General features: G+C 37.7%; 1 protein-coding gene across 1 annotated transcript in view; it reads left to right on the top strand.

The window, feature by feature from the left end:
- Window positions 1-15,468, top strand: part of LOC104402398 (short transient receptor potential channel 4) — a gene marked incomplete at its 3' end in the record, with an annotated part of 58,900 nt that overhangs the window by 11,811 nt on the left and 31,621 nt on the right. Inside the window, exon 2 of the mRNA XM_010010269.1 lies at window positions 11,985-12,503. Within this exon, the coding sequence (XP_010008571.1) occupies window positions 11,985-12,503 (519 nt within the window). The remainder of the gene's footprint in view (window positions 1-11,984; window positions 12,504-15,468) is intronic.

Raw genomic sequence — 15,468 nt, 5'->3', positions numbered from 1 at the left:
ACACAAACTTGCAGACAATCTAGTACTGCAAAGTGGTCCACTGAAAAAGATTTCAAAGAGCCATTCTAGAGTTCTTCCTTGAATGAGTCACTGTGCTGACATGGTTACCTGGAACTTGCCTGTTGAGATACTTCTTAAGATGTATGCAAGGAGGAGTAGAATTCAAAAGGCTTTTTTGAAGTGAACATTAGTCTTTGAGCATCAAACATGCAATCATACCTACTCATCTTTAAAATTAATGGCATTCCAAACCTTCAGCTGTGGGAAAACACTGTGAAAATATAAAAAACAGAAACATGCCACTGTCAAGAAACTTGCTCATGTATGGCTCTCCACCTTTGACCATCAACTTTGCCCTTGGCGTAGAACATCCCTTGTCAGACTGTTCTGTGAGCAGTTAAATTTATGACATCTGATTTCCACACAGCTATGTGCATTGTGATTGAATTTCATCTGGTTTTAATGTTATGAATGTTCATCGAAGCTTTCCAAGAGAATGATGCACTCATAATATCCTCTTTTTGCGTAAGTTCTTTAATATCTAGTCATATAGTTGGGTTCACACTCCAGAACTTTCTTCAGATCCCAGTCAGCCATCTCTTTTAGGAAACTTTCGGGAATTTAGTATTGCTAATATTCCTTCCTCTTAACATGAAACTGGAAGGCCACAACAAAGTTGGAAGTCAGAAGGGGGACTGACAGAGTCCTATTACATTATTACAGAGGCTTCCTTTTATTAGGAGACTACCAAATTAGCCTGTCGATTTACCGCTGTTTTCTGGATAGACGATACGCATAACACATATTGTGCTGACAGAAGTGTTTCAATTGTCCTTTAGACCAGTGCCAGGATCCATATCTTCCACATCTTCACCCTGGACTGGCAGAAAGCAAAATTATTTCCTTTTCAATTCAGCAACTAAAACATCACTGAGGATTGGTAATAAAATATTGTCTAAGTTTGCAGGCTTGTCATAATGTGTGAGGCCTTCTGTCAGAATGTCATGGTTTAAGCCTAGCTGGCAACTAAGTACCACACAGCTCACGCCTTACCCTCCTCCCCCAGTGGGTTGGAGAAGAGAATCAGAAAAAATGTAAAAACCTGTGGGTTGAGATAAGAACATTTTAGTAAATATTATAATGTAATGATGCACAATACAATTGCTCAGCACCCACCAACCAATACCCAGCCCAATCCGAGCAGCGATCAATCCCTTCTGGGCAACTCTGCCCAGTTTCTATACTGGACATGACGTGCTGTGGTATGGAATACCCCTTTGGCCAGTTTGGGTCAGGTGTCCTGCCTCTGCTTCCTCTGGCTTCTTGTGCCCTTCCTCACTGGCAGAGCATGAGATTGAAAAGTCCTTGATCAGAGTACGTTCTACTGAGCAACAACTAAAACATCGGTGTGTTATCAGCATTGTTCTCAGACTAAAGCCAAAACACAGCACTGCACCAGCTACGAAGAAGAAAATTTTCTCTATCCCAGACAAAACCAGAACACAGAAAAAAAGGAAAACTGACATATCGTCAAAGCCTTATGTTCCGTATTATGTACTGCCAAGATGCAGCTGGATATTTGCAGAAAATGCAAAAAGGTCTGCCACCGTTTTATTTAGAATCATAGAATCATGAAATGGTTTGGGTTGGAAAGGACCTTAAGATCATCTAATTCCAACCCCCCTGCCATGAGCAGGGACACCACACACTAAACTATGTCACCCAAGGCTCTGTCCAGCCTGGCCTTGAACACCTCCAGGGTTGGAGCATTCACAACTTCCTCGGGCAACCCATTCCAGTGCCTCACCACCCTCACTGTGAAGAACTTCTTCCTTATATCTAACCTGAAGTTCCCCTGTTTAAGTTTAAACCCATTACCCCTTGTCCTACCACTAGATTTATGTCACCAATTGCAAGTTGAAACTTCTCTTCCCCACTTATCTAAACCTCTGCTTATTAAGCCTTTGTCACTGCCATCCACTGAATTGAATAAACATATATTTACATAAGCTCAAAGAAAAAAACTTTTCATATCCTAAACACATTAGGAATACCTTTTTATCCGTTCATTACTAGGAGGCACCATGTGTGTAAGATATGTACAGATCAAGATCTGCAATCAGTTAGTAAGTCCAAGAGGAATACAACACTAAGATAAGACTAACCTGAAACAAGAACTCACATTATTAAAGGATTTGAAGCAATCCATTCCTCTTGGCACGAGTTTCAAGGCTTCTTTCTAGCAATCTACCCTTAAATACTCCTAACTATTCTGCTCCTGGTCTCTGCCTGTATAGGACAGTTTATAATAATGCATGCCTCTCCCATTTCTCCTTTGCAGTGGAAATTGAAAAGGATTTTTAATGCTTCTAGCAATCTTCTGTTGTTTACCACTACATCTTTCCAAAACCTCATAAGAAGTAGGATTTTTCAATTGATTCATGCATGCAGGGTGGATTTCAAAGTGTCTATAGTGTAAGGAATTGAACACAGATGAGAATATCATTAACCTGTAATAAAATTGAATTGTCAGTCCTTTGCCTCTCAAAAGAACTTCAAATCCCAGCATATCCTAGTGTAGTTGTGTGAGCCTTGGTCTCCTCAGTCTACTTTAGAAACATGTTCTGTTTTGCATCTGCAAAATATGGAAAATTTACAGTATGGTTCAAAAACTAGAGCTGCTGCCCAATATCAAACGCCTGAATAACATACCAGGAATAATATACTTATGAAAGAGCTTGCTATGACATTTCTTTACATCCTTTGTAGATTTATGAGGTTTCTATGTCCCTACCATACTCTTTTATATTACTTTCTCATGTTTTGAAAAGATATAAAACATTTTTCTTTGTTTTGCAAATTTGCCAGGTTCCCACTTTGTTCTTTGAGAGTATAACCCTTTTAATTTTCTCAGACAATAAATTTACTTCCCAGCTGTAAAGATATCTCAAATTACTTTGCAATGCTAAATAACTGCAATCAGCTGTAAAGAAGTTTAGCTAATTCCCACCCTTCCTTCTGAGATGCTTGTATCTGCCAATCAGTTTGTTGATACCTAGAGAGGCCATCAGTCTGTTAATTTTCTTTCTGCAAAAGCTCCGTTTCAAAAACCATCTTTCTTACTCCTTAGGCAGTGGGATGCTTTTTCCTGTTTCTAGATTCTGCTCAGATTTTAAGAACTCTTACATTTTACTAAAGATCTCACTGGAGAAGCAAGCCAATTTTCTCCTGGCTCCCAAGCTAATATTGAAGCCATTTTGGAGAAGGCAAAACATAGAGAAAGGCAAGATCTTTTCCACATTTTTCTAATCAGACCAGAGACACAGTTCTCAGGAAATGGAATGTCAAACATAAACTTCATTAAAATGATTTTTTCTTTATAAATTATTCTGTGTATATCTGTGCATCCATTTAGAAACATTCAGTTGGGAAGGACTCCACTAGGTCTACTTTGAACATTCAGAAAGTTTCAATATTGGTTTGCTCATCATGCAAACTTTGAGAAAGGCATATAAGAGCTTTATTATGATGCAAAATGAATAATTCTAGTTATCCTTTAATCATCTCCACAGTAAGATCTTTTTTCTTTCTTCACTCTTACACCTTTCCAAACCATTTTCATTTTCTTCTTTCATTGTCCCTGAGTGAAAAAAACAGTTTGCTTGTCACTTTTCACTCAAGCAATGCCCAGCTCTTACTTGAAAAACTCCTTTACCTAGTTTAAAAAAGGTATGTTGTAAGAGAGCAGGTATGAGTTTCAGAGCTGGAAACAAATTCAAAATATGCTGACAGTCTTTTACTGAGAGTCTACTTTGACATAATTTCCCACTGTTGCTCAAGCTATTGACATTGTCTGAAGGAACGGCATATCGTAGAATCATAGGATCATAGAATGATTTGGGTTGGAAAGGACCTTAAGATCATCTAGTTCCAACCCCCCTGCCATGAGCAGGGACCTCGCCACAAGCAGCAACCTCACACTAAACTATGTCACCCAAGGCTTTGTCCAACCTGGCCTTGAACACTGCCAGGGATGGAGCATTCACAACTTCCTTGGGCAACCCATTCCAGTGCCTCACCACCCTCACTGTGAAGAACTTCCTTATATCTAATCTAAATTTCACCTGTTTAAGTTTAAACCCATTACCCCTTGTCCTACCACTACAGTCCCATCCACTAATAGTATCCATCCACTAATAATGCTCACAGGAAAACATTAATTGAAAATGACCAGTATAGGCTGTATTTGGGATCAGCTCCCAGAGATACAGAGGGGAAAAAAAAAAAAGAGTAATAAAGCACAGAAGCCTTTTGTAATCAGTGACACTGAACGAATGTAAGCCCCAAATCTATCAAATCAAATATCTTTTGCACTGATTGTATCTGGAAACTGGTGTCAATTAATTTTACATCATTTTCTTTCAATTCTCTGTTCTCCTTTTTAAAGTAAGAGAAATTTATACTTCTTCACACCATGGAGGATCTAGAAGAAGATAAACAAATTGTTTGCTCATACCTACCTAGAAGAAAACATAGACATGAATAGCAGCCTACCAGGATTTTTCCAGAACAAATCTTCTAATAACAGTATAATTTACATTCATCACCAGATATCAAGCTTTGTTATGTTGGGCAAAAGCAGTACATACCATATATCTCGAGTTTTGTAAGATTTCATAAACTGTCACTCACAATAACAGTCTAAGAAAACCACACTCAGAGTAGCTGCCAGGAGAACTTAGTGAAAGGGGAAGAATGAATCAGAGGGATGAAATGAGTGATTCTGCAGGGGTCTATCCCAATCAGTATATTCATTCATGACATTTAAGATGAAATAGAGGGTGTTTTAAATCTGTAGACAACAAAAAGCTGGGGGGATCACAAGGATATTGCAGGACACAATTAGAATTCAGGATGGTTTGGGCAAACAAGAGAAATTAGTTCTGTAAAACAGTTCAGTAAGAAAAAGTGTATGGTTATAAGCAGAGTAGAAATAATCAACCAAGTATATACTGGAACTGGAAACAATTAAGATAACAGTTCTGTAGGGGGGATTAAAACAAGACTGACTGAAAAAGACTGGACAGTATCGTATTATCGTGTAAAGTCAGTATCATATTTGATCACATCAGAATGAGCACAGATGACAAAATATCTATGAATTTGGCCTCTGTTACACTCAGAAATGGTAAGGAATGTGCAGAAAGAAATAAGAAGCTTCAGAGAATTAGAAAATATTCCCCATAAGGAAAGCCTGAAGGAATGACTGTTTAAAAGAAAAAAACTGAAACTGTAATAAGAAATAATATTTTTTCTTTATCCACAGTTTTTGGACAAGACATTATAACCTTAAATGCACAAAGATAAAACAAATTAAGTATCAGAAACATTGTCTGGAAATGATTAAACATATCCACTCACCACTGCAGGGCTTTAAAAACAGATTGGTCAAATATCCATGGGCATTGATCTAGGTGTAATTACCATACTTTGAGTTCAAGAGGGAAAACAAGACCTTCTGACAACCTACCTCTTGCCATCCAGTGCTTCTATTGGTGAATTCTTGTACACTTTTTGGCTCAAATGTTCTGCAGATGTGTTAAGCATATATTGTTGTTTGTATCATGTGGTTATTATGCAAGTCATCCTCATTGTTTAGAAAAGTGATGTTGGTTTCAGTGAATTACTATTGTAATTCTTTTTCTTAATAAGTAATATTAATGTCTTTTGTGCAATGAGGCTGGTGCAGAGACTGGAAGTCATCAGTCCATGCTGTGAGTATTGTGACACACAAACTGATTCAGAGTAATAAGATGAGCATGAAAAAGTATTAGAAAACCATAGGCACACATCTTAGGGTAGGTTAAGTGTATCTGATTTAAAAAAAAGGAAAAAAAGAAAAAGATAAAAACTCCAAGGTTTTGAAAACTCATCTTGTACTTGGGAAAAATAAAATTAAAATAATGCAAACTTGTAAATTTAACTTTGAAAAATTCCCATATAGAGAAAAAAGCAAGTGCTGAAGCCTCCTTAAGTGTAACAGGGTTATACATTCCTGTGTAACTTGCTCTAGGTGGCCCTGTCTTGGTAGGACTAGATGAACTCCAGAGGTCCCTTCCAACCCTTATGATTACATTATTATGATAACATAATCTGGAATTTTGCAGAAGATACTTCCATCTCAAATCTGCAGCCCTAAGAAAACCTTCCCACCACAAAGACTCAAGTTATGCTTAGGGTTTCATTTTGGCTAGTCAGTCTTTTCATTTTGCTGTGAACCACATCCTATAATTTAGCACAAGAAGGAGGTTTTATGGCCTTACATGTCTAGCATTTAGAATTTCAATTGAAGGTCCTAATATATTTTATGTCAGAACTAATATTTTAAATTTTTAGGCACATTTCATGTAAGAGTCAATATTTCATTTAAGACTCCAAAAGATAAGCATCACTTAACCTCAAATATGTACTACTCCTTTTTCATCATCTCTGTTAGCTGTGGTTAGACTCCAGAGAAATCTGGAAGATGAGTGTCAAATGCCTTGACAGCATTAAGCTGAACCATAGGTGTAAAAATATTAAAAGACACAATTTGTGATGAAATCTTATCTGCTGGACTTAGGTAGATTCCAGATGTTTAATTAGATTCAAAGTGTGCATTTTTAAGAAGTTACGTTCTTTCTAAAAAATTTAATTATGCATTCATACATTTACATTTAGTCCTCATACTGTTGTCAGTAAACTTACAGTGGATGAGGTGTTGTGGATACATCTGTTTCCTACAGAAACAATAGATGTGGAGGCAGGATATTATAAAAGGAAAGAAAATTCTTCACTAGTGCTTTAAGAGTGTGGTACTTATCTTCAGGAAATGTAATGAGTCCAAGGACAATAAACAAGTTGAACCCTTTCCAGGGAGGCCAGGGAAGATACCTATAGAAAACCGAAAATGATACTATGCCAAATGGGTGTTGCATGACTAGTACCACACACACTGCTCTGAAACGATGCTGTCCCTGAGCTCAGCTTGCCAACTTCTATCCATTTTCCTGCCTTACACATTCAGTGACCAAACATGCCAGCTGTGCAATGCACAGCAAGTACCCTGGGACAGGGAAAAGGACTTTGGGCCAAAATCTGGGCCACCACTGCAGGCATGCAGTTTGTGCAGTCTGTGAAGAAAGTTTCAGCATGGCTTTCAGGATATGCTCTGTACAGACTTCTTCAGTGGTGTGACAACTGAATTCAAGTTATTTTGAAGTTATATTTTCAAATCATTCAAGTTATCTGATAGCTTCTTACTGTGTGGAAGAAGTTGGGATAGGAGGATCCTTCCTGGTGGAATTACTTCCATCATTATAATTAGGATGTATTTCAGCTGACATAATATGAAGCCAAAAGAGAGAAGAATTCAACAAACCAAAATGTAAATCGGAAAACTGTATATGCATAGGGATAACTTTCACGCTGTGGGCTGTACTGCAATGTAGAGTTCAGCATTTTCAAGCTGTTTGGCTCATGACAGCTATAGAGCAATAGTGCTGAAGCAACTGATGAGCTTGATGACACACCTTTATAATATTAATTTTCCTATATAATGTGGTACTGCATGAGATGACATATACATTCATCTTGTTGCCTGTCATATATCCTTTTTTTCTTTGCTTTAGGTTTTTCCTGCAATCATGCTGTCATGATTGATGTGACTCAGAAATATATTCACCTAACTGCTTGCAGCCACTTCAGGGTTTGCTCTTTAAAACAAAAGGAAAAATAATTGTAAATAAATAAAGACAAGGCAGGCCATCCATTTGCCCAAAGAAATAGGTAGCTTTAAATAGATTCTGAGCTCTTGCACTTAAGAAGTGGGTAAATGTGCACTGCAGTTTTCTCTCTGACAAGATATTGCGTTAATGAGAGCCACTGTGGGAAATCTAGGTTGAGAAAAGGACACACCCAGGGTTTACATTCCTCCTTTTCCAAACATATTTTTCTATTTCCTGGGTATCTAAGAGGTTGTCAGCTATCAGTTTCTCTACTCTGATGTCACAGGGACAGAAAATAGGCATTAATTTGGCCTATATTTCTCTATCTGTCATAGCAAAGAGGCGTTTCTTCACACAGACCATACAGGGAACTTAGCGACATACTGAAGAGGGCTGTTCCACCTGATAACTAAAAAATTGTTAGATATCTAAGTCGGACTGACTCATTCCCACTTACAGTTAAGTACAGAAAAAAGGAATGCAACAGAAAAATCTCATGTCCTTGAGCACTGAAGCGTACAGACTTTGAGCTGCGCTTTCTTCTTTTCTGCTTTATTTTCTTTTTTGCCTACTCATTCACACACAGATACGCATACACAATCACCGAACTGCTTTGCTCCCCCCTTGAAAATAATGTTGAAGTAGGAAATTTTTAACAAAATGTAAGAAAGCAAAAATAATTTGACCTTTCTAAGTTTAAGCAGCCTCACACTTGACAAATTAACTCCAAAGTGTATAATATAGTTACACCACTGCTAGGCGCTGGGTAGTCACAATCAGTGACTGTAAGACATAATAGCTTCCCATCCTCCCAGGATTTAAGGAGGATTCTTATGTTTTCTGTGAGTGATCTGTCAAAGCTTTAGATTGTGTGGCTGATATCAATGTGTGCTAGTTATTTGTTTTGGCTTCTTTAAAGAGAATAATTTCAGTAGTTTGAAAGTAAAATTCATCATAAGTCTGGTGACTTCAGAGCAAGTACTCTGGGTCAACAGTTAAATGCTGAAATATCCTGAGTGCTGTGAGAGCACTCAGAACTTCAAAAGGTAAGTAAGTACTTCATTATACTGCAGATGAGGGAATAACTTGACCTTACTGCTTTGGCATTCCGTATATCTTTGGTTTAAATGAGTAGGAAACCTTAAAATAGGAGGTAAAGGGTCAGAAGTTGAGCTCATGACGTAATTAAAGCTGCAGTCTTAGGGTTTGCCCTTGAAATATTTCTACAAGTTAAGGCTGAAATTATTTAATACGCACTTCTATATTTGGGTGAATTCTGATGGTATGAATTCCAAAATGTTTTCATTCACCTTTTAGTTGAGTTACCTTCAGAGGAAAGGTTTTGATAAGTTAAGTTATGAGAAAAATAAGCAGCTTTTGCGTGAATGGACCTCATGTACAAGTCAGTCATTGTAATACCATGTTGTTTGAAGCTGTGTTTCTGTTAATTTTCAAAGAAGATTGTGGTTAATGACATGTTAAGACAGCCTTCAGTTCAGGCAGGGCTTGAAGCAAATATTAGTTTAGTGCTGTCAGAAAGTACAAAAATGATGACATACTAAGTGACAGAGTTTGGAAATACAGCTTTGTATCCTTGAGTTTTCTGCCCTTGCAGCTCTCTCCTCTACATCCCTGGAGCCAAGAGAGAGCCTCACTAGTTGTGCCAGATGCTGTCAGACCACAATGCATTCCTCCCTGTAAACTTTTTTCAGACCAATGGTAGCCCAAAATCTCACTTCTACTAATGCAAAATTTTACTGCCATTTTCATGTTTTTCTCAGCTCAAAAGCATTGGTCAGAGTTGCAATTTAAAAAGCAGGAAAAATGTATGTATGCATGTGTGTGCTTTCTTTTTTTCGTATATAATATGCAAGTAAAAAAGAAAATAAATCTAAGACTACAATAACCAGGGAGGTTTTACGGAAAGTGGTCTCATTTTCCCCACTGACACCATAGACAGGTGAGAAAACAGATACAGATTTCAAACCTGAGTTCGCCCTGGACAGGAATAACTAAACAATCTGGGCATTTGGGCATCCCTTAATGGGCACTGCACAGCATTCAGCTTGGATGTGACAGGTGACACAGAGGTGCCCTGGAAGAGACCCAACAGAACAGTGTGGACACAGCCACAGAGTCCTCTGACGAGACATATGCCCAGGTTATGTTTCTTTTCCTGACCACAACTTAGATTAGGCATAGTGCTCAGACCTTCTGCTTATTCCTATACCCATTACCCTCATCCATACCTTCAGTATATTCTCAGCTGGGTTCCTTCTGAATAATTTCAAACCCATATTTCTCTGTATGACTGTACATACTACACTGTTTTGTTTGTACCTTAGAATAAATCAAGCAGAAGAGGACTTGCTCAGGAGCTGCTTGGCTCACAGCCACTGGTTGTAAACATCTCCCATAAGCTGGTGGGGAGGACTGTGAGGATAGCTGCTCCCTCTGCTTGAAGTCATGAGGGTGGTTGTGCTAGCTCAGGCATCCCCCAGTCCTGCTCTAAAACTTACCCAGTGCCAAGCCAAGCATGCATGTTTGAGCGCATGGGAAGGAAGAAAAGGGACCTCACCCATTGACTGAACGTATCTTCTCAGAATCCAGCACAGCTACTAGAGGTGAGGTCAGCAATATACTATGGCCAGGCGGGGATTGTTTCCCTAGGGATATGTGGTTACAATCCCAAATGCCAGCTCTCCAATCTTGACTTTTCACACCATTTTACATGAATAAGTGGCCACCTCCGAAGTAATTCTCTCATTCAGCTGATTAGTGCTTCAGGCCTCTGTTTTACAGCCCACACACATAGCAGCTCTTAAACATGTACACAGTCCCATTGAACAAACATGGGCTGGTTTTCATGTAGGACAGCTGAAAAATGTACAAAATATAGCGTCTTCATTAGAAAGAGGGAGGAAAAAAAATCAATGATCTATGGATTTTATTTATGGATTTATATCCACAGATTACGATTTCTTTTCAGCTTAATTTCATTCTTATTTTCTTTTCCACTGGATTTCTGTCTGATTCTGACTACTGCATTTTTTGCTTCACTTCTTTCCCTCCCCAGGCTCTAAACATAGCTCATTTCCCCTCCTTCTTACAGTGTTCTCATATGCATTAACTGTTTCCTATTAACTTTTTTCTTCTTAAAAAAAACACAGCTATTGTGTTGTTTTACACCTGGCAACAAGGTCATTCTTCTGTCATAAGACTTCTACCAAACATTTTTCCCCCCTCCAGTGGCAGTCTATTTCCCTAGCCTTCAGAAAACTTTGAGTGAAATGTTTTCCATTTTTTCTTCCTCTTAGCGCATCACTCAGAGCACCTCATTAATGTGGATTGAGTTTGTATTTGGTTATTGATTATGGACCAAAGACAGTCCATATGATGATGCCAGTACCATTTTTTTTTTTATAATATCAGCTAATTACACTTATATGGCTTCATTATACTAGTGTAACAAGTAGTCTTGATCTGGGAAAGACTTCAGAGTCGAGTATTGTAAAATAAAGAAACAAGCTTAAAATGAACGACCTTACAAGCTTCTGATATATAAGAATGAAAATACAGAAATGCGTACCAGAAGAGGCATTAAAAATGCTCTTTTGGGGCCCTTGTTTCACCAACTCCCCCCTTTTCCTATGAAAAGAGTGTGTTTGCACGTGTATGTAGAACTGAGTCTTAAGAGGTTAAGCTTTTTGCAGCAGATTATCTTTGCTTCTCTATACACAGTCATATTTCCAACATTCTCTTTAAGAAAACTTATCTTTTCTTTCTCCTTTACTGGCCAGTTTTGTTTTGTCTAACTTGTCTGTGTCCTGTTCCTACAGGGAATCACAATTATGCCTCCAAGATTCTGTCTTCCCTGTAAAACTGACATTAACCATTGAGAGACAAGAGAGCATTTCCATCTTGCTCACAGCTGGCACTTCAAGGCACCTGATCATTTGCTCTAATGAATCATTGCCTGTGGGTTCTTTACATACAAACAAGTTTTATGAAAAATCACACCCTGTTTATAGCAATTTATTAACTGGAAAGAGGCTATCTTAGCTAATTGAATTGTCATGTTTAAAATGTTTCCTTCAACTCTGGCCAGAAGTGAAGATCTATCAGGAAGCGTACTACCTGCTAAACTATTTGTAGCTTAATTTTCTATAGCTCTTGCTCAATGAAGAGGCCTGTAAGGCTTTTTGCCTTTTTTCACAGGTGCCACCAGTGCTTCTGGACAAGCAGTTTTCTGAATTTACACCGGACATTACACCCATTATTCTGGCTGCCCACACCAACAATTATGAAATCATAAAGCTCCTTGTGCAGAAAGGAGTCTCCGTGCCCAGGCCACACGAGGTCCGCTGTAACTGCGTTGAATGTGTCTCAAGTTCAGATGTGGACAGCCTCCGCCACTCTCGATCCAGACTTAATATCTACAAGGCTCTGGCAAGCCCCTCATTGATTGCTTTGTCCAGTGAGGATCCTTTTCTTACTGCTTTTCAGCTGAGCTGGGAGCTGCAGGAACTGAGTAAAGTCGAAAATGAATTTAAGTCAGAGTATGAGGAACTGTCAAGGCAATGCAAGCAATTTGCAAAAGATCTCCTGGATCAGACACGGAGTTCCAGGGAATTGGAAATTATTCTTAATTACAGAGATGATAATAGCTTGATAGAAGAACAAAGTGGTAACGATCTTGCAAGATTGAAACTGGCAATTAAATACCGTCAAAAAGAGGTGAGTGTGCTGGAGAATATTTAAGCATATTTAGTAGTAGTAATGTGATAGATAATAGCCTGAAATACATCCTTTTAAATGAGACAAATTGCTGCTTACGTTTTTTTGGGGTTTTTTTTTGTTCTACAGGGTCTTTTCTTTTTTTATATTTTTAATTAGATGAATTTGAGTGGCTGTTATAGTTTGATAGTATCAGAATTTAAAATGTTCTGTTATAGCACAGATCCAAAGAAACTTTCTTTTTCTTTTGCGCCTGAACAGACATAGTCTCCAGTAGTTGTGTTCTGAAGAGTTCTTCAATAATAGGATGAGAAATATATACAGCATACTTCAAATTAGGTTTAATTGTGTCCGATGGAAAAAGGAGGCTATGTGTTTAAACACCTATAAAATACTCTAGGTACCTCTAGAGAGATATTACTTCAAAAAATAGCTATTATAAATAGATAATGAAACATAAAATTAATAACAGTGCATGACTCCCCAGATTTTTGACATTTTGTTCCAAAAGAATTCAAAATGGAGTTATATGAGTATTGGTTTCCAGTTAAAAATTCAAGAGTTTGCTTCACTTATATAGATATTCAATTGGAATGACAAAATGTCTGTATTTATTTGAAAAATACTCAAGTTCTTATGCGCATGTAAAAGCAAAAGAATCAAGACAGAAAAAATAAGTTAGGAAGACAGTTCCCTTGATATTTCCAAAACTTCGCTTGATCCCTGTTCATTTTCATGTCAGAATGTGTTTGATCATCTTATTTGGAACCTGAACATGCAAAATCAGCTGAGCTTTGGAGCTGTGTGGGCACGAAAAATGCTGTTAATTAAGTGTTACTTGTTCATATAAAATATGGCAAACACTCAAGACTTCTGTGTTATATTGAACTAGTCTATCTGTCACTGCTAAATATCTGTTCTGCAAAATGTAATGGTAAATGCATTAATATATTAAGTACGTTATAAAGGTTTGCAGGTACAGTAACCAAACCTGTAATGATTCTGTTGTTCATTTGAAATGCAATTTGGTAATGCTAAGAAGTTATCACAAAGGTAAGGAACTACTGAAGTACTGCTGGAAAAACATCTCAGTTGGCCTCTGACTTTGTAGGTGTTCTAATAAGCATTTTTTCACTTCAGGAAATGTGCTGCATAATTTTATATTTGATAGTATAATGTTTTAGGCAACATATTCACTGCCTTCATAAATTATTTTCAGATGGTACTATTCCAGACTTTTCTTAACATCTACTATTTCTATTTCTTGAAATGCCAATCCTGTGCTACAGACATGTAAGAAATTCTAGGTTGGACTTCTGTTTTCCTAAGGATTCATGCTTTGAAATAAAATTCTGACCTCTCAATTACTTTTTTTTTTCCCCTAGACCTAAATCCAAAGCCTGAATTTTCTTTACTTGAGATAGAGACATTAAGAGACATCTGTATGGTGACTTTTTTTTTATAGTTGCATCTGATTCCTGTGTCCAATTAGATTGCAATAATACAGCTGATCACACTTTGTTGATTCTTCATAATAACAGATGTTAAAGCAATACTGATTTAGTGCCAAAATTCCAAATCAGCAAATATTTTATATTTTACATACAGTTTTCATTTCTATAAATATTTCTTACCATTTGAGTCTCCCTGAAGTAAATTCAAGTTTTAATAGCTTATTTCATGTACCTAAATGTATTCCCTACTAGATGTTGGAGCAAATAATAGCCACTTTAAATGATCAGTTGGTTTCTTTCTGATTATTACAACAGTATTCTGGTAGGTACAGCTCCAAAGAAACTTACCTCAGGCATAAGAAAATGCTTGGATTCTGACTGTCCTGATACATAGGGATCATGATGAAGATAGGTAAGACAGGTCTTTCTACTTCTTGTGTTAACAATGTTACAAGAGCCACTGAATCCAGCAGCTTCCAGGGCATGGGGTTTCTTTCTGCTTGGGCACTGGAGCCTGGCCAGGAGGTGAGGTGGAAACACCAGGGTCGGTCTCCAACCCAGGCACTAGCATACTGATCAGCCTTGCTTACACAGACCAGCCCCTTGATTGCTTTCTCCTCGCTTTTTTGCCATGCTTGTTCCTCCCTGATTCTTCCTGACCCTTCACCCTTCTGCTAAACATCCCACAATAAATTTTACATAATCTCGCAAGACCCCTTCTGATATCCCATAACTCTGAATTTCATGTAAGTCCCAGGAACTCCCTCAAACATCCCATAATACTAATGATAATGATGTTTCCCCCTCTTTATGATCAGTTACAAAGTTGAGGTTGCCCCTCTTTGAGGCAGTTGCAGACAGCCTTTTAATGGCCCATTCACCAGGCTAAAAAGTCTTGGTCTTCAAAACTGTCTCTATTACACTCTGTTTTCTGTGTTGAATTTATCACTTTTTTCAGAAAGGTAGAAAAAAGCACGGGCTGGATTTTAATTAGCCATTAATATATTATTTTGGATTTAACCTGTTTAAAAATACTGATTCGGGGTAATATATCCACTTCCTCTGCCCCATGTGTCTTGACCAGCAAGAGTCAGTTCTCCACCAAAAACTTTTCTATTATGACAGAAGCAAAAATGGATTTGTGTATTTTTGATCCCACAAAATAGTAATAACAAAAAAACCCACAACCAACAAAAGAGCAAAACAAGTAAGAATGCATTGCCTTCCCTTGGTATGACCCATCCCCAACATCTCAACCTTTATTCATTCTATTACCAACAGACATTGTAATGCTATACCGGGGCTGAGATCAGAGCTCCATGAGTAAGCCGTCAGGTTCAGCTGTTCAGAACATCCAGTCTAAGACCAGAAATCGCAGCGGAAAGTAACAAAATAATGAAGAATGAAGACAAGTAAAATAGGACCATATGTCCTTTCACATTGCTATTACAATTAATTGCCCAGGACATAGAGCTATTTCTAAATTTTCATTTCTTTTTTCAGTACATTCT

The sequence above is a fragment of the Nestor notabilis genome, unplaced genomic scaffold (assembly GCF_000696875.1).
Source record: "Nestor notabilis isolate BGI_N333 unplaced genomic scaffold, ASM69687v1 scaffold812, whole genome shotgun sequence".
Taxonomy (NCBI): domain Eukaryota; kingdom Metazoa; phylum Chordata; class Aves; order Psittaciformes; family Psittacidae; genus Nestor; species Nestor notabilis.
The sequence above is the reverse complement of the archived record's forward strand: the minus strand, read 5'-3'. Positions and strand labels throughout refer to the sequence as shown.